This window comes from Cygnus atratus, chromosome 3, assembly GCF_013377495.2.
Source record: "Cygnus atratus isolate AKBS03 ecotype Queensland, Australia chromosome 3, CAtr_DNAZoo_HiC_assembly, whole genome shotgun sequence".
Classification (NCBI taxonomy): domain Eukaryota; kingdom Metazoa; phylum Chordata; class Aves; order Anseriformes; family Anatidae; genus Cygnus; species Cygnus atratus.
Genome location: NC_066364.1, coordinates 35,184,087 through 35,203,250, shown reverse-complemented (window position 1 = coordinate 35,203,250; position 19,164 = coordinate 35,184,087). Strand labels below are relative to the sequence as shown.

Sequence of the window (19,164 nt, the reverse complement as noted above, 5' to 3'; positions counted from 1 at the left end):
GCTGATTCCCTGGGGAGGACCTAGACCATAACTCCGCAGGTGTCCTGCAGGCCACAGCTCCTGCTAAGCCACCACGGACTGAAGCCGCTCAGCACCATACAGAGCCAGGCTCAGCCTCCGAGGTGCCTCGCTCTGAGGTGCTTTCATCTGCCGACGAACCGGGCTGTCACCAGAGGGAGCTGCAGCAAGGAGAAAGACCTGGATTTTGTCACTGTTTCCTGTGGCACAAACAACACCGCCCGAAAGTCTTTTCTGAGTAACATTTTTTATTTGATGAACACGGCTTTAACACATAATTTAAGACTCCACGTGTACACAGTCTGGGATGCAGCGTGCTCCCTCCCCCGCCGAGATACGAAACATTGAGGCTGGGGAGGGGAACACCAGGTCTGCATTTGCTGCGTCACAGGGACGTCAGGAATGGTTGGGAGAAGCTTTGAGCACAGGTCTACGCAGGACGGGACGAAGCATGTTAGGAAGAGGCAAAGAAGGGAGTGCGCTGGATCTGCCCTGGCTGAAGGGGTGCTCCCAGGAAGCTGTTCTCTGTTTCCCCTCCCAAATCCCTTAGGGAGTGAAGGCCAGGCCGTGCTGCGGGGGGAGCGGTGTGATTTCACGTAAGATGCCACAAGCCAAAGGGCCGGTGTGAGAACCGCTGCTGAGGGTGCTGCAAACAAGACATTTGCCCCTGTGTCTGCCACTCCTGCTCGCCTCACAGGGCGGGTACCCGGGGGTCCCTCCTCCACGCGCCATGCACGTGAGGATCCAGTGAAACCGGTGGACAAGTCCCCTAAGTCTGATGGGATTTGACACTAGCTGGTGAAGACCCCGCTCTTACACTGCTGTGAAGCAGTTCTCGTGCCTCACATCTCAGGCTCCTACTTCGGAAGCATGGTAGTCCAAGAATAACTGGACTCCCTGAATAAACGGCCTGACTGGGGGCAGGGGCAGGGAGGGATGACCAAGAAATCTGCTGAGAGCTTGGCAACTCCTCTTCATTTCAGTGATAGCACTTGGGCCGCTCAACACCTGAATAAGATGGCTATTTTAAAGCAGAAAGATGGATTTAGGGGCTTTTTACTCCATGTCCACTTCCTTGGAAGGTTTGATTATAAACAGTCAATAAAATAATAAAAGAGAGAAAGCCATACTAAGAAAAATCAAGAGTTTAGAAGACTCAGCAAAAACTGTTTCTGCCCTACAAAGCACGTGTCTTTTGACTCACCAACATCAGTTTACTGCATTATTAAAAAAAATAGTAATAATAGAAACTACCTCTTTCTGAGTTCAAAGTCAAGCACATCTGAGAAGATCCTGCGCTAATCCTGCGCCAGTCCTCCTTCTGGCAAGGCACTATCCAGTAGTGTGTGGCACCAACAAGAACATCTCTGTCAAAGCCACTGGTACAGTGAGTGTGTGGGTGCACGTAAACCCACGCAGCAACTTTAGCTAGGTACAAAGATTAAAATTTAATTCACACTGCTCTCCCTTCTAAAGAGCGGGGTACGTACAAATCTTAACTAAAAATTGGGATTATTTGGTTCTCAAGCACACCTTTATACCAAGTATTTTACACAACGTTAGGAATCTGCTATTTCTTTCAATAAATGGCTCATTTCCACAGAACTTTTCTGTTACCTGAACATTTCATTATTACAAAACTGGTTAAAAAATTCCAGATCATCTTGTGTAACAAACTAGAACTCTGCTTGCTTTCATTACAAAAATAAGGCTGTTCCACAACAGACACAATTCACACTCAAGCAACACATAGACTCTCTTTTTTATAAGCTAGCCACATACAATTCAAAAGCAAACACTCCGTCGGACTTGCACTGCCGATCCATGTGAGCAAGCAGGATGTGCTTGGAGCTAGTGCCGTCCTCTGCACAGCCAATGTCACCCACATGCATGCTCTGAAACACGCCACTGTTGCCCAACAGCCACAGCAGAACTTGCTCTCCACTGAACTGGAGACTTCAATTTTACGACTATCAAAATTCAAGAGGAGTTTTGTGAAACTAATTTCATCCCTGGAGAAATCAGTGTGATTTTGCCTTCCGCATCAGTAAGCCTGGGATTCCACCCAGGATTACTCCAGCGGATACACTTACCCACTTATGTGAGTTTTTCGAAACTGGGACTTCAGGCAGTTTTCTAAGTTTACAACGTTATCAAGTACATGATAAATCCAGGATGGCTTCTCTGTAATTAACTGCGTAATTATGTAAATTTGTATCTGTATTCTTTTTTCAAAGTTAAATATTTTTCTTTAACTTTTTTATTTTTAGGAATATTATATATAACTTGTTAATGTACAGCTCCGCCTCATGTCACATTCCCTTCTTAGAGTGAGGTTCAAGTCTCATCAAAATATGGGAATGGTGACAAGAATATCACAATAACTTACTACATACAACATACTTCCTAGAAATGCATATACATATACTTGTATATACATACATACACACATATATATGCACATTATCAACTCCATTAAGGAGTCCTCTAGAGAAGGTGCTCTAATGAAGATTTTGACTAGTAAATGCAACCATGGACTTGAAATCTGTGCGTGCTCTTAATCCATCTAGTTCCTTTAACTGAGCTGAGGAGGCACCAGAGGATCTGAAGGGAAATTAACCGGTGGATGGACATCTTTTAAAACTTAACAACTCCTTTTTCAAAGCTTTCTTGCCTTTATACTAAAGGGAAAATTCATATAGGTATTCCCTAAGTGTAAAGCTCTGTCCTTGGGGGTGGTGAGGCATCAGTAAAGGTTGGGAAGTGACTGACAGAGTAAAACCCTTGCTGAAAGGGATTGGGGTTTTGGTGAAAGCCAGGCTGGTCATAAACCAGCAGTGCACTTGCTTCAAAGAGGGGGAAAATGCAGTGGACTATTTCAAGACAAGTGTGGCCTGCAGGCTGAGCAAAGTTGTTATCCCCCTCTACTCAGATGAGGCCACATCCAAAATACTGCGCCCACTTTGGGGACCTTTCTCCAGTTCAAGAGGGATGTGAGGAAACTGGAGAGAGTAGCCCTCTACCACACCAAAGCAGCCAGGTGCCTAAAGCAGAACCTACGAACAGAAGTTAATGAAGCTATTCTTGTTTAGTCTGGCACAAGAAGGCTAAGAGGTGATCTAATAATGCCCTACAACTATCTTGAGGGCACAAAAAGGATGGTGCCAAACTCTTCCCATGAGTAACAGAAAATATAGGAAAGGCAACGGCCACAAATTACAACCAGGGAGTGCATGCTTGACACTAGGAGAGTACTGCAGCATCAGCACAGGTTACAAGATCTCCAGCTCTGGATGTTTCTAACACACTGCTAAACAACCTCACAACTGACCTGAGCTAGTGTTGGTGTCAGCCCTGTTTTTGAGAAGGCTGGACCAGATGATCTCCAGTTGTCCTTTCCAACTAACCTGACTAGGATGCCACGCTTACTCATTTTAATAGAACATGTGATTTGTTACACAGACAGGGCTGCTTTCTGACACTTTTTACAAGAAGCTGGGCTTCCTTCAAGCCACAGTCCGAGGCTTGGCATTGCAAAGAAGCTTTCCCACATAATTGGTTGTCCTTCTGACTTCCTTGTGTCTAATGGTGGAGCTGTGTTTTATTAAAAATTGACTCAAAGTTTTGGCAAAAATTCATTTTAAGACAGTCCAATTATAAAGTTCCAATTTTGGGTGTTAAGTCTTTCTCAGTAAAGAAATACCAATGTAATCTTTAGCTATAAGACCTCTTCTGACCTACCAAGTATAATTCCACCAAGTGTTTTCACCTGCCTTTCACCTTCATTTGGAAAAGGAACCATGTCAAAATATTTCACTTTGGCACCCCCTCCACAATAACAACTGTTTTTAAACAACCAGTTGGAATGTGCATCATGAGGCAAATCAAGGTTTCATGAAAAAGGTTAGCAACCCGTGTTTCTTACAATAAACATGATCTAGCATAAACATAACAATAAATAAATGTATAGCAAAAATACAGCAGTTATTGGCTTGGACTGAGATCTTAAGATCAACAGTTTTTACCCTCTGAATGATAGCTAGCACAAACATTCTAATAACCACCAGTACTTTAACTGTCATGACGAGCTACCTTCAGCTTTTCAGTAGCTGGAAAGATTAAAAAAGGTAAGGAACCTGACTATGAGAGTATACCCATGAATGACAGAGCCCCACACTTCCACTTCTTATCTTTAAACATGTGTCTATTAGAATATCAGTGCCAGCTGCAAAAGCAATCCAAAGACAAAAGTGAAACACCAACAGTGAATATTTTAAAAAGGAAGATCAGTAGCCCAGACTTAATCCTATTCCATATACATGTTATTAACTCCGTATTGTTGGAGAGCACCGTCTCATGGCAAGCAGACTACTACTAAGGATGCTTGTTTGCTCTATCACAGTGATCCATAAGTGAAGCTGTCGTGTGCTGAAGAACAGGGTCATTCATCCAGAAGATGCGGTTGTTGATAGTTCAGATATGTTTTCTAGGGTTATGACTCCTATTTAAAAGAAAAATAAGAATAAATAAAAGATTATTAATGCCATGAATACATTTTCATCTTCTGCATCTGTGACTTTCACACATTCACACAGCAGCTAAGGACACATCCCTCTGCAAGAGTACCAGACTGGTGCAGCAATGTGGCCAAGTTTGTACAGACAACCCTCCAGGACTACATCAGATTCTTTCCAAGGAACACAGATGCACAGAAGTTGCTACTTCTGACTGCAGCAGAACAGCATCTTTTTCTTAGGACTAATTGTTCAAGCACCAAAGCAAGGCAGACTGCAAAAATAACCTGTTTTTGTGGTTCCCTGCTGACTTTCCTTCCTACTCCTCTTCCCCAGGGGATCCAGAAATCAATGAATTGCTGGCAGAAGTAACTCTCTAGATAGCCAAGAACTACCATCTAGGCCTGAAACAGCACTGCTACCCAACATAGCTATACCTACAGTAGCAAAGGGAAAAAAATAATCTCCTACGTGTCTGATCTACTGCCCAAAGGGGCACCATACAGCCTCTTGAACAAGTGTCCAGGATCATTCAGGCTTCCATATGGCAATAAAAGCTCATCTATTTCACTGTCCTCGCAGAAGGATGTTAACTGGCTTAATTTCAAATTCTTTTCTGATTTGCATATATGTATTCTTTAAAATTTAATTCTTATCCAAAAAGTTGCTACAACTCCTGTCTGCTCCATCATTTCAGCATTTAAAAAAATAATACTGCATAATGAACAAATGCTGTCCTGGCTGGGCCACTAAACCAGGCTGGTCCAGCATGATCATATTTTGGTGACACAAACTCTGGATATTCCAGTGATCGAGACCCTAGCTCTGTCCTGTTAAGTATGTCAGTTGCTTGCAATTTACTATAATGTGGAGCAAAATGTACTCATTAAACATTATTTACCTGCAGTCTCAACTTACCTCATGTATATGCTTAGTGTCACTTTGCTTTACAAAATGCTTTACATTGCAATTGTTTCAGTTACCTCATTAGCATGATGTTGATATGTACGGACAGCTATAGTGCATAGCTGGTCACAGTGAGTTCATTCAGTTCAAGGACAGCCCAGTCTCAATATTTCAAGAATCCCATGAAAAGCCTGCCATATGACACTGACCTTTGATGCTAAATTAGGTTTCAGTCCAAGAAAGGAGAATACAGTGTTGCTCTCCTTTGATTCAAAAAAGCCATCATAATCCTAGAGGGGAAAAAAAAAAGATGAGAACATTTGTATTCATGTTTTCCTGCTTGATCTTCCCACACCATGTGTTAGAGTAAAGGGTGATATGCAATAACGCTCAGGAAAATACTGGTACTTACCTGCATTGTCCTATGCAAACCTAACAGCTATTCTAAAAGGTAGTGATATCAGCAACTCTGATGGCAAAGTAAAACACATAGATGCTTTAATTAAAACACCTTTCACTGCTTTATTTGACAGAAAAATATAAACATGGATTTGCATGAACAAGAAATCTATTGTGGGAATATTTTAAAGGTAGTTAAGTGCCAAACAATGCAAGTAAGTTTCCAATGAGGTTTTCAACTTGCATTTTAGCAAACAAAATACTTACTAACATGGAAACCTCTAAGGAGAAATTCTAAGGCCACTGAACTCCATAGTTCTCCTTTGGTGGAACAGAAGACTTCATTACTACTCTATCCTTTGAAATCAGCAAGCATATCTCAACCTTGGACAACCACATACTTAAATATAAAATATTACCATAAGGAATCTTATTTTATAGAAAGATTTTTTTTAAAAAAAAGCTTTATTATCACAATTATGTCCCCTTTGTGTTTTAACTGCTTAAGAACAGGTTTTGATCTCAAAGTGTTACTACTACTTTTATCAATTTGTTTATTGCACTGGACACCTGCTACTCTTCTATCACCAGATGAGCTGACAGTTTTCAGTTTTGAAGGGGAATAGATGAAAACAGAGCACTGTTTAGTGAATGGATTTGGCACACAGTGAGAAGCCAGGAAGTTTTGGATTCTCTTAGAGGTTTGGTAAATATTTCCTCTATGACCACCAGCAAACAATAAAGCACCCAGTTCAGATTCCTTTTCTCCTCCACATAACCATAAAGTGGAAATATTAATCCCTATTTAACCACTTCTGACACGTAAAATACTCTGTAAATGTTGGGAGATTTCAGGTGTGTTCACCATTACATAGCAATTATCCCTAAACATCTAAGATTAGTAGTTATGCTTAACTTAAAAGCATTCAACAAGAGATAATTCTTTAAATACGGACTATGCACATACATGCTTTCAATACAGAACAGTAACAGGTAGTCCCTGTGCCTCCACATACCTTCCACTTGCGTAACAGTTGTTCACAATGCCCCTGACCCCTAACGTCAGCACTTCTTTGGCTCCTATCCTCTGATCTTGTTGCTTTTTGAGAGCTCATTTCTCATTGTTAAAGTTTAAGGTGCCTTCCCTGAAATTGGATCTCAATTTTCCCCTAGTAGTAACTACTTTGCCCACTTGTCTCCTTCCACTTTTGCTTTTGAAAGGAAAGTGTGTGCTTGCAGATAGAGACTTTACCTCCCTCCGTTCTCTATTTTTCCTTCCACCAACCTAAAATAAAAGATCATTCAGACAGAAAATATGCAGTCACCATTGCAACTCCCACAAGATCCATTATCATCCCGCAGATGCACAGAATTTCTCTCAAAACCTTTATGGTGCACTAGCCAAAGCCACTTTCCTAGCACTTCCACACTGGCATACTGCTGCACCGATGTGAACACCACTGTCCCAGCAAAGTGTCACTTTGCAGCTGCAGTCAGTCAAGTACCTTGAGCCTAGAAAAAGCCATACTTCGTGCTACGTGCTTTCCCAGTCCAACGTCTATATGAAAGCCATCTGCTCTCAAAGATGTAAAGAGGTCAGCAGAAGCCCGTGATGTTCATAAGGCCTCAGATGTATTAGCTGACATAAGTAGAAGAAGCAAACCTTCTTCTTAAGGTGACTTTTTGCCATTGCCTTCTTAAAAGATGGCATATTGCTTTGCTATACCCAGGTGGCAGGCCAGTATTCCAAGACTTCATGTCTACTGCTCCCTTCAATATTCGTACATTAATAGGTTGAGAGAGAGCGCATGCACTTCTTCCGTCTGTTTTTCACTTCCATGTTTTTTTCCAAGCGTGATGCCTAATTTCCAGTGAACGCCACCTACTCACTTTGCTTTACAGGAAGAGTTAAGCTTATTTGCTTTCACTGCCAAGGGAATGAAGCATTTGTAGGAATAAAGCCGCTCTGGAGCAAAGGAAGGTAGAATCTCCTGCAATGATCAGCAGCATGGACAGGAAAACAGGCTTTGCAGACAGATGCTGCTTATCATTATGAGCACAGAACTATTACTATTACATTTTAAAATGCCAACATGTGAAGATATTAGACACAGTTTTAAGCTCCCTCTTTGTTAATTTTAGGTGTGGTCCATTCTGCCTAGCTTTGAAATTAAACATACAATTAAACAGAGGAAACAGACATATCAATTAAAATCATTAAAGGTGATGAACTGATGCTAATTTCTAATTTAACATAAATTCACATATAAACTGAACATAATTAACATAAATTAATTGCCACAAAGTAAATCCAAATAAAACAGCCAGGCCATAGCAAAAACTGAACCAGTACTGGAAGCAACCCAAACAATGCCATGGCTGAAAAGAGAACCACGTGCTCATTAAACACCTAGATGAGTAATAAATTCAGCAATGATGTAGTAGTAAATGAGTAGTAAATTCAGCAATACTGAAGCTCTGCCATGGGGTGTTCAATTAAGCCCTTGATCTCTAAGAACAAGACCTGAAAAATGCATGGCTGCTGTTAAATCTGAGGAAGATGCAGCCTGGCTTTGCTACAACAGATGAAAAGCCATGAGGGACATGAGCTAGATAAGCAACCACATGTGAAGACAGCACCTGATCTGAGAAATAACCTTGTTTTTCTCCACTGGGTTCATCTACAGGTGTGTCACACTATTGTGCAGCTGAAGCTAGGGCAGCACTGGACAAGTACAACCCACAGAAGAGAGAGAAGAACCCTTTTAGTATCAGGGCAGGTTCAAATTGGTTTAAGCTGTTCATTACAACCCGGCAAACTATAAGCAGCCATCCAGGCAGCTATTGCAAGCATTTCTGCAGCAGCATGGCTCAAGACAGACATCATTTTCACTGCCCACCAAGAGCACCCTTTCCTCTGAAGAACACACGCAATTCTCCTGAATCCCCTGTGACCTGTTTGTCTCAGCAGTGTCCGAGAGAAGACTCTGCTTGGGTGAGTCATCACCTCACAGCACCGTTCTCGAGCTCTGTTTTGTTTCTTAATTAAGAAAAACAGGGTAGGGATTCACAGCTGGAAAATGGCATGCTAAGAAGCAGGGCTGCATTCCGTGCTCTGACTACGGCTTTGTGACTCCGCGAATCCACCAGTATCTGTGAACATGTGCCTACCTCAGCCTCCATGAAGTAATCATTAAAAGCTTTCTGCAAGTGCTAGTTATCAATTTTTACTTCCAGAAGTGCCCATAGGTTTTTTCCACATTTTTGCAGACTGGATCAAAGCTGGATTAACTTACTGAAAGAAACCTGAAGATTAAACAATGAGCTTAACTAAGAGCATGATGGAAAGAGCGCAAACCCCAACCTATTCAGTCATTCTGAAATTCTAACAACCAGAAGAGATGATCAGCTAGAAGGAACTTCCCCCATGGTTTGAAATATCTGCATTACAAAACATACTAAAATGTTATTGACACTGTCATGCTTTAATGGGGGGGGGGGGGGGGAGAGAAGCATCTTACTTTTAAATAAAGCAGCAGTAAAATTGCAAATTGAGTTTTCCTGTTAATCGCTGCAATGAAAACATATGATCCCAAAATATTCAAATATGAAAAAAAAAAATTAAAATGTATAATAGTCCTATAAAATTTGAGGAAAATATACTGTAGTATGGTAGTTTCTTAAGAGACTTTTGAGAAACATGGATCTCTGGTACCACAACCACAAGGACTCATCAATCTTTGGTGTGTGGTAGGAGTTGGGCACCACTGGCTTTCTGGGAAACACATGCAAGGTGCCCGATGTCCCAAACACATCCCACCTTTGGCCTTACCTTTATAAGCAGAAAAGGTCTGCACAGATCTGGGCCACGTGCGAAGACACTAACTCAGTGAGTGGGGACGTGAAAATCCTTACCTCGCGTAACAAACATCCTGCTGCTGATAGCAGAGGCTGAGGAAGGCACATGGTGCCGTGCTCAGAGGAAGCTGGGAGCTTCATACACAGGCAGGACCCGAGCCCACTTGCAAGCCAAGAGCTTCCCCTTGAAAAATCTCCACGGGGCACTGCCTCGCACAGAGGAAGGCCACCACCAACCCCTGCTTTTGGCATGGCAGCGGTCCCCTGGTTCTGCACCAGGTTTCGCTGCCAGTAGCGAGTTACTGCAGTCCCCTTGCCACGGCACCAAGCAGCTCTACCAAGCCCGCAGGCACTGGGGATTCGCTGGGCCCAGCAAAGCAGCGCTGTCTCGCCCCTGGAGGCATTGAGAAAGCAGCTGTTAGCCTAAAAATACACAAGTGTGGCAAATTGCCACCCACTGCACCACTTCAAAGGGCAACCCTGCGCACAAACATCATTTCGACCGTGTTGCTTTAAATTATGATCCCTGGTGCCTTCCAGAGCTGCTAATTACACATTATTAACATATAAAATCCTGGCAAACTCGGTAGCTGATTAAGGCTAATAAAACAAAGGGGACAGTGGACATGAATCATCAGTGACGCAGTGATGCTCAATCCCTCTGGAGAAGTTGAAAAGCCACAAAAAAAAAAATACAGGTGATAAATCACAAAGATGAAGGTATAAAAGGTTACAGAGAATGATAAATGCCAGTTAGGATAAAAAATACATCTTAGGATGGTTTGAGGGGACAGAGAAGCGGCAGGACTATAAATAAGGTGAGTAAAAAGCTATTTCAAGTTAGAAAATACTTCTTAACAGGATACCAACCACCTGACTGCTTTAAACCTGGCTCCTCACCCTTAAAGGCAGCGGCAGCTTGATCACCATGCTGTCTGAGCAAGACACAGCCCCTGTTTTACCAGCAGAATGGTTACAGCATGAAAGGTGCTGTGAGAGCTGCTGGGGAACAGCTTAGCTGACCTAAGGAGCTCTCATTTTATGGAAAATAAACACAGCTAACTGTACTGAAATTTCAACAGCTCACCTTCGGAGCCAAGCAAAATCTTGCTGGCCTTGCATAAAGCAACATAAAGCTCGTCTTTGCTTTCCCTGCTCCTGCTGAGTGATTCTTAACCAGATCAGAGGCAGACCGTGGCTGAAAAGGTTTTCAGAAGCAAAGTCACCCCAGGTGGTAATGGGAGGAAGGCTGTAAAGCTCGCTGTGGCAGCAGGACGGTCGGAGATAGATGCAGAGCTCAGTGGGCTCATTGCAAAAGCGCGCTAGGCATGCTACATGTTGATGTGGCTTTACCAGAAGGCTGCGGTTCAAGAGGAATGTAATAAGAATTATTAAATAAGCTGAAGTGATATACTTGCTTCAGAAAAATAGCTAGAGTCAGAGAGAATACTCAATGGAAGTATTTTATATGCCTGACTTCTTTGTAGTCTGTTCTAGGCTCACGCTTATGGCCACTACCAGGACAGATCTGGGCTAGGTGGACCTTCAGCCTCACACAGTTACAGCTATGGGTGTTATCTTAAGTTGTATGTTAAACAAAGTTTTCTAACAATCAGCAAAGTCAAGTGTTACTGTTCATTTCATTTTCTGGTAAAAGAAAAATACATAGCAAGCCTCACACTTACATAGCTTTGTTTTCAAAATCTGAATCCTTGCAGCTTATCCTGAAAATAAAAGATGTGGTTGCTTTGCTCCTCTTTACAACCAGATTAATCAAAAGCAGGAGAACTCTCTTAATATCTAGATTATGCAGAAATCCCAACAGCCATCCACTGCCCAAATGCTATAGTGAGGTAAGAGCAGCTGAATCTTTGAGATGGTGGACATACATTCTGGGAATCTGGATTTAATGCCTTATTATGACACAAATGCCTTATGCCATCCTGGCATTTACGTGGGTTTTATGCCAATTTATCCAGTAGGAAGCTGCTGGTCCTTGGGAATCCTCCCTTCCTTGGAAATGCCACTTCCAAGGTAGCTCTCCTCCAGCAGCAAGTGCCAAGTTGTTCACAAAGATTAACTTGGCTCCAGTGGTAGCAGGAGCTCGACTGTGATGTGGAGTCTTTAAGTGTGCTGTATGCCTAGTGCTGGCAGACCAGATCGCTGTAGTGATGTGGTTGCAGGCACTGCCATAAATAATTTGGCCCACCGTTTTGTTAAGCAGGTACACTGAGCCTTTAGTAAATAAACACTGGCAGTGCTGGGAGAAACTATTTGCTGCACACCAAAGTTAAAACTGCCAGTACTGCAGACCAGTGTAAATAATTGTGCTTCAAGGATAATAACAACAGAGTGATGACACTGGGTCAAAGTAAACCATTAACACAAAGCAGATTTCATTTACCAGTTAGCAATTATACAGATACTGCCTGCACATTGCTGCAACTCAGAGTAGGAGCACATTTTACCTGATGACATTTCAGACAGTGACTGTGAGTAAAATTCCTCCCAGGAAGTTTCTTTAAAAGAGCAGGCTGGCTTTGTTGGTGTTTGCTTTTAAATCACAAGAAGAGAAAGAGTGAGCTTGTTAAACATCTCAGACAAATCCTCATTGTTTATCAGGTGCTTGCCACACAAAGAAGCAGAAAAACAAGCAACCTGCCCAAATGTAGCTCGATTGCTTTTTATATAGATTTTTTTAAAAAATGTACTAATTATCGTACAGCACTTAAAGAGAAATCTATTGCCATGCTTTTTTAATTTGTTTCTCTTCAGCCATCATTTTTAATGTATGATTACGATCTCTCCATTATTTTAAAAGGGGCAAGGTAATTGCTCTTACAAGAAATAATGGCGAACTCGTAATTTAAATGCACTGAACGAGCACTCTGCTGCTGCCTGAGTTAATGCTGGATGCCAATGAGAACGAGCTGTTAGCATCCTTCCTGAAAAGGGCAGTTGAGTTCGCTGGGACAGATGACATTCATTCACTGATCTGATTAGGATTACAATGGAAAGCCTTACTCAGCACAGCTCTCCTTGAAGAACGAGTGCGTGTGCATGGGTGCGAGCCTGTTTTCAATATTACAGATACACAAAAATAAGAAGATCTCGTCTACACGACACAGGATGGTCAAAACATAACACAGCTTTCCACTAGCTAACCTTCTGATAAGATCTCTGGACAGGATTTTTAAAGAGCTTATGTAATTGATTCCACAAAGCAACCTGCTACTCTTCTCCTAAGGGCTAGATGGTTATTTCCGTAATCTCCCTAGTTGTAGGCTTGCAAAAATAAATGCTTTAATAAAAAGGAGTCCCATGCCAGCTACAGCTCTACTGTTTGGACAGTGCATGCCAAAAGCAGGCTGCCATGATGTCTGCCATTCATTCAGCAACCGTGACTGGGTACACAGACATCAGCTGTCCAAGAGCTGACACCCCGCACCTCTGCACAGGGCGTCCGAGTGCCGAAGGGCTTCTCACAATCGAGACATTCAACTGGCAGCGTGCCCACCTGGGCAGGGGGAAATCAGGGGGAAACAGTGGCAGAATAAGTGCTATGGATGACAACAGGTGCCCCGCTTCTGTGCACCTTCTAGCTCATTATTTTATGTGTCCAGCTGTTTAGATAAGAATATTATCAAATCTGGCAATGACAGGAGTTGGAGAAGGGGGAGGGACTGAAACCTCAGGGAGCGAGCAATGGTAGTCATCCTCTTACAAGAAATCATGGCTAAAAGACATAAATTAACCAACCTGCACAGAACTTTGCGTGGACCTCTCTCAACTTTGACATGTTTTAAGGCAGCTGTAACTTTACAATGGACATGACAACCACTTTAGTCGCTTTTCCTCTTAGAACATTTTACTCTTCCTGAGATCAGGTGACACCTCTGAGCGCTCAATGAAACACAAAGGATTTCCCTTTCCATCTGTTTATTTGGGGAATGAGACACCGGTGGGACCATCTTTTAACCTTTTCTTTGCTTTCTGTGGTTCCTTCACAGAAGAACAGAAATGGAAAGGCATTAAAGAAAGAAGAAAGCCACACCAACTGTACTGGTGATGCGATGTATTAACACCATGTTTATTTATAAATGAACTATAACTGCTGCATCTTCAAAGCGTTTCTTAGAACATAACCATATAACCATGATTACAAGTGGTGCAATGGTGCACTTAATTATTTATTTCATCCTTCTTGTTCTCTGACAACAACCACAACCCTCACTAGATATTGCTCCAATATACTGCTACATCTATTTCCTGTACAATATACGTATCCTCAAAGTATTACAGCCATTTAACACACTTTCTTATCCCTTCCTCGGTATATTTTACTAGCCCAGGCCTTTTCTAAAAGCCAATAACCAAAGTCATCATGACCCATTCAAGAATAAACCCCTTCTCCCCAAGAAATTATGGCACAATATAAAGTTTCGATTTCATGCAAAGGAGAATTGGGATCCCAAATAAAATTGCTAGTAACGTATGTCACACTGATTATCCATGAGTTCTGCAGAACATCAATGCAACTAAAAAAAAATAAAGACAAAAATTGTGGTATTTTCTACTATGTTCTGTTAAGGTGATGGTTCTAATTTTACACTGGTCTTCTTTAACTGTTTTAAAATACATAAACACCCTATACTATTATGCTTTGGAAATAGTGTCTGAAAACAGACTAAGGTGTCCCTAAAGTTGTATCAAATCTCTGACAGCTATCATCTTCACGTGGTGGGATGGTTTACAGGAAAATACCTGCAACTTTACCTTGAAACAGCTCTTTGTGAAGTTTAGAAAGCAGAGAAAAAAAGTTCAGATGAAAACTGCAGTTCTCAACAGGAGTTTACTCTCTCCGCTACAGGATAAACAGCAGCACTGATTCATTACTGGTACTAACTCTAACTGCTCTGGGGATGACAAAATTCTTGGATTACTTTATTGTTGCTGAGTTTCTACCTTCTTAATCTCTAACGCTGGGCAGGCTGGATACATTTTGCCTCTGGCACTGTGCTCCTTGTATACATACCACACACAGAGCTAGAGCTCTTTGTCTTGCAACATGGAAGAGCAGTGGAGAAGTGGATGGCGAAAGCACTGATACAGCCTGTAAGCTACAGCTGTATGGACGTTGCAAATGGCCTGAGCAGTCAGGATGGAGACAACCAAATGTGGACTTGCTGGGTACTGTCAGCATGGAGAAGACGTCTGGGCAGGGGCTGCTTTCCAACACCAGCTCTGTCTTCTACGTTCCTTGCTTGAGAAACGGCTTCATCAAGAAGACAAACAGCTCTATGCCACTGTCCCCAGGTCACTCACATTCAGCCTAGGGTCTGTGGATGCACAACTGCAAAAGGTGGCTAAGAACGATTTCAACAAACAACTTAAACTGACCATATGAGGAAATTCTAGCTCTAATTGAAAAATTAATTTATCAAAAAAGTTTCAGCATAATCAATCATTAATCTAAATAGACAGTATATGATCCTTGAGGAATTCACACTAACTTGTATCTAGTGAGATTATCCCTCTTCTAAAGGCAGAGTGGGACCACCAAAATGCTGAGTGAGTTGGGTAAGACATCTGCACAAGTGCAGGGAACCAAATGTAGGCTTGCTGGATACCAGGTTAGTCTCACAACTGCCCTGGCACCTAAAGACACTACAGCCGGCATGCTATAGGTGAATTATGCCATATTGCTTGACGACCTAAAGAGACAGAGTTCAAGCTCTGTGTACCTGTACAAGAAGTAAAACAAACTCCCCAACAACAGTCCAGGACAGAAATTCTGGGATGGTTTCTAACCAAGTTTTCTTAGATCCTCCCTTTTCTTTTTTCCTCTAAATGAGTGGTTACTCCTAATGAGTGGTTACTGAATTGCTATTTTACACCCATAAAAAAGGAAGAAAAAATGTATAGGATTTTTTTTCCAGGATCTTAAAAAAAATAGCAGAAGAGACTGATACTTAACAGTGTAGAGAAATCAGTGCCACAGTAATTCCCTGTGCACTGAATAGTTTGTCAAGAACACTGCACCCCCTTCAGCAGAGTATTTGATTTCTTTCTTGTCTATAGACCTTCACTGATTTGATGGAGTTGATACCCATGTATTACATTTCAGGGAAGGACAATAAATATCATGTGTCCCTGTCTCTGCTGCTGTGCCCACCAGGCACTCTATCAGTGCTTACTTACCCTAACACTCTAAACCATCTGAGCAGCTTCCAAGAACACAAAAATAAAGAAAGAAGAGTTAGCCTGCTATGTAAATATTTTCCCTTCAGCTCAAACTCCCACCTTAATTTTGGTTGGCCTAAATTACAGGCAATCTCATACCAGTGGCAGATTTTGTGCATATAAAACTGTCACTGTTTCAGTGTGCTAACTTGAGCTTCGTAAGGTTAAAATTAGAGTGCAGCTTCACGGGGAAGTGGAGATTTTCTATCTTCTGAAAAGATCCACGATTCACTTCTAGCCTAAGAAGGCTGTGTGTTCACTTGTGGGGATATCAGAGAGAACAGAAGGGGGAGGTGTGAGGTACAGGCCTAATTTCAGACACCACTTTTCCAGCATTTCTTGCTTGCTGCTTTAAGAACTCTCCATGCCCAATGTTGGGGCTATTTCACATCCTGTTTGGATACATGCATCTGTGGCTCCTCACCAACCAGATGAGGAAGCTAGAGCTCTACCAAGGGGCTGCAATTTCTACTCTCATTTCTACTCCAAAGCCACATACCCAAAATTTAGGCATGTCAGTGCTTGGCATCATGCTACACTCCCTCTGTGAACCTAGCCCTAATGCGCAAGTCCACAGTGACCCCTCCATCTGTCTGGACTTTCCGGAGTCTATATAAAAAAGCACTTTTATCTTGCACTAAGCAAGATAATTACTTATCTTTTTTTAAATAGTGTTTTTAACTTGCAGGATACTGACTAGTTAGTGTTATGGTGTATCCTATCACTGATTCTTTAGAAAAAAATCTGAGCAACTCACAAGCTAACTAACTGATCTGATTGTGTAAGATAAATATGCAATGGAAGGTAGAACATTTAGATTTTTTTTTCCTGTAACCTTGAAAGCAAAGGATTTAATAGCGTAAACTTAGAAAATGAACGACAGTCTTCATCTTCTCATTTTTATTGGATCTGGCCAGGACTCAGTTCATTTTTTTCACAGAAACCCCTATGGTGCTGTGTTTTGGATGTGTGACTAAAACAGCCTTGATAACACACCAGTGTTTTGGCTATTGCCCAACAGTGCTTGCACAGCATCAAGGCCTTGTCTGTTTTTTACTCTGCTCCCCAGCATCACCTGCAGTAAGGCTGGGAGGAATTCAGCTGGCCAGAGGGATATTCCACACCATATAACATCATGCTCAGCAATAAATATGTGGGAGGCAGGGGGTTGTCTTCCAAGGTAGCCATTGCTCAGAGACATGCTGGAGATGTCTGCTTTTGGGATGTGGTAAGGGACCACCTCGCATCACTTGGTCATTTTTCCCCCCCTTACCTTCACTTACTAAAATGTTTCTCCTGACGCACCTGTTGTTCTCACTTCTGCTCTTCCTATTCTCCTCCCTGTCCTGCTTGGAGGTGTGGTGTGAACAATGAGCTGTGTGGTTCCTTAGGCACCGACAGCAATCTGTTTTGGCTCCTGAACAGGGACTTCAGAGGTTTCAAGACAGTGAAAGATTTGATAAGTGTGTGCCAGACTGAACTTACAGCTGTTTACCTGTTACTTGCTGCTGGTGGTCACAATGTTGACTTCTCTGTTCTGGATGTTGATTTATTTGTTCCCTCACTTGCTCCATTGCTTGCTCCCTTTCTTTCTGTACATCAAACACCAGGGGTTGTTAATGTTGCTGTGTGCTGTGTTATCATTTTGCTTTGCCTGGAAGAGCTATAATAAAAGCACTGGCCTTGAGCCTAATCTGGTATTTGGCCCCTGCACTGCTGCCATTCCAGTATTCTGCGAACCATTTTGTGGAGAAAATCAGCAGTTAGTCCTTTCTCCTCTTCTCCAGGAGCCACTTTGTGGAGGAATGATGAAAGTCATCTTCTGCTTCCTCCCTTGTTGCAATGGCCCTCCAATTTCTTGAATAACCCTGTGTAACCATACTGCTTGTGTTTGTGCTGATTATGGCTCTTCATAAGGTTAACCAGCCAGCTGGGGATGTCACACAGGAATGTGCCGAGGCAACCAATTCCAGGGCAGCAAGGCGCGTGGGAGAATTTGAGCAGGTACTTAGAGCAGCTTTCAACTCTGATGGTCTGGGACTTCATGCCCAGACAGACATGGAATCCTGCTGAACAGGCAGACCATGTGAAGGAAGGATGCCCTGATGCTACCAAAGAGACACATCTTCTAGCACTGTGTGCTTCTAGCCTGACCTCTGCTTACCAAGCCACTGTCCAGACCCCTCAAAGAAGCAAGGTGATCTGTGGGTCTGAGGACACGCAAACAGACAAAGTGAGGGCCTGTGGATCTGCAGACACACGGACACTGTAGCTAAATCAGAGATCTAATTCTCAACTTTAACAGTCACTCCTGTAGTCAAGAAGAAACAATGGAAGGATAGGTCAGCTCATTTAGCAAAGGACAAAACAGCTGCCAGGGAACAGGAAGAAGAGATCACGGACTGGCCAGAAGGCAGCGTTTTCAAAGCATCTACCCAGGGAGGCCAAAGGCCCCACTGTATGATAAATTAACAAAAAACTAAAAACAGTATGTTCTGTTTACTGAAGGGTCCTGTCATACTGTGGGAAAGCATCAGAGGTGGAAAGCTGCTGTGTGGAGTCCCACACAATACATTACCAAAACCGTGAAAAGAAAAGGTGAATTGAGTAAGTTTGCAGAAGTAAAAGCTATCCAGAGATTGCTGAAAGGGAAAAGTGACCAGCACTCTATCTCCATACTGACTGTTGGCTAGTGGTAAAAGCCCTGAGGGGCTGCCTGTGCATTGGAAACAGACTAACTGGCAGTGCAGAGGCAGATCCATCTGGGATGCTGCACTGTGGCAAGATACTGGGTGCAGAACCTTGTTGTAAAAGTACGTCATGTAGACAATGGCATGCCCGAGAGCCGTGCCACCAAAGTACACTGAAACAATCAGCAGGAAGACCAGGCTGCCAGATTTGGAATGGCTCAGATGGACCTCAAGTGGGAACATAAGGGTGAACTATTTATTCACAGCTCAGTGGGCCCATGACACATCTAGGAGGACACGCAATGTACAGATGGGCTTGCGATTGAGGAGTGGACCTGACCACTGAAGCCATTACGCAGGTCATCCATAAATGCAAAATGTGCCACAATCGAGCAAGTGGGTAAAGCTTCTCTGCTGTGGAGAGCAGTGGCTGAGAAAGACAGCATGGGTTATTTCTCCCTTAGGAAAAGGCAAACCTTTCCCTTTCACTCAAGAACCAACGCACTTGGTTGGTAACGCAGGAGGAAAGGGAAATG

At 42.6% G+C, this 19,164-nt stretch overlaps 1 protein-coding gene across 1 annotated transcript in view; it reads right to left on the bottom strand.

The window, feature by feature from the left end:
- Positions 1 to 254: 254 nt before the first annotated feature.
- The window catches only part of SH3BGRL2 (SH3 domain binding glutamate rich protein like 2), a 44,904-nt gene continuing 25,994 nt past the window's right edge, over positions 255 to 19,164 (bottom strand). The window contains exons 3-4 of the mRNA XM_035559454.2: positions 5,648 to 5,728; positions 255 to 4,519 (exon numbers count right to left, since the gene is read on the bottom strand). Coding sequence (XP_035415347.1) covers positions 4,511 to 4,519; positions 5,648 to 5,728 — 90 coding nt within the window. The 3' untranslated portion in view covers positions 255 to 4,510. The remainder of the gene's footprint in view (positions 4,520 to 5,647; positions 5,729 to 19,164) is intronic.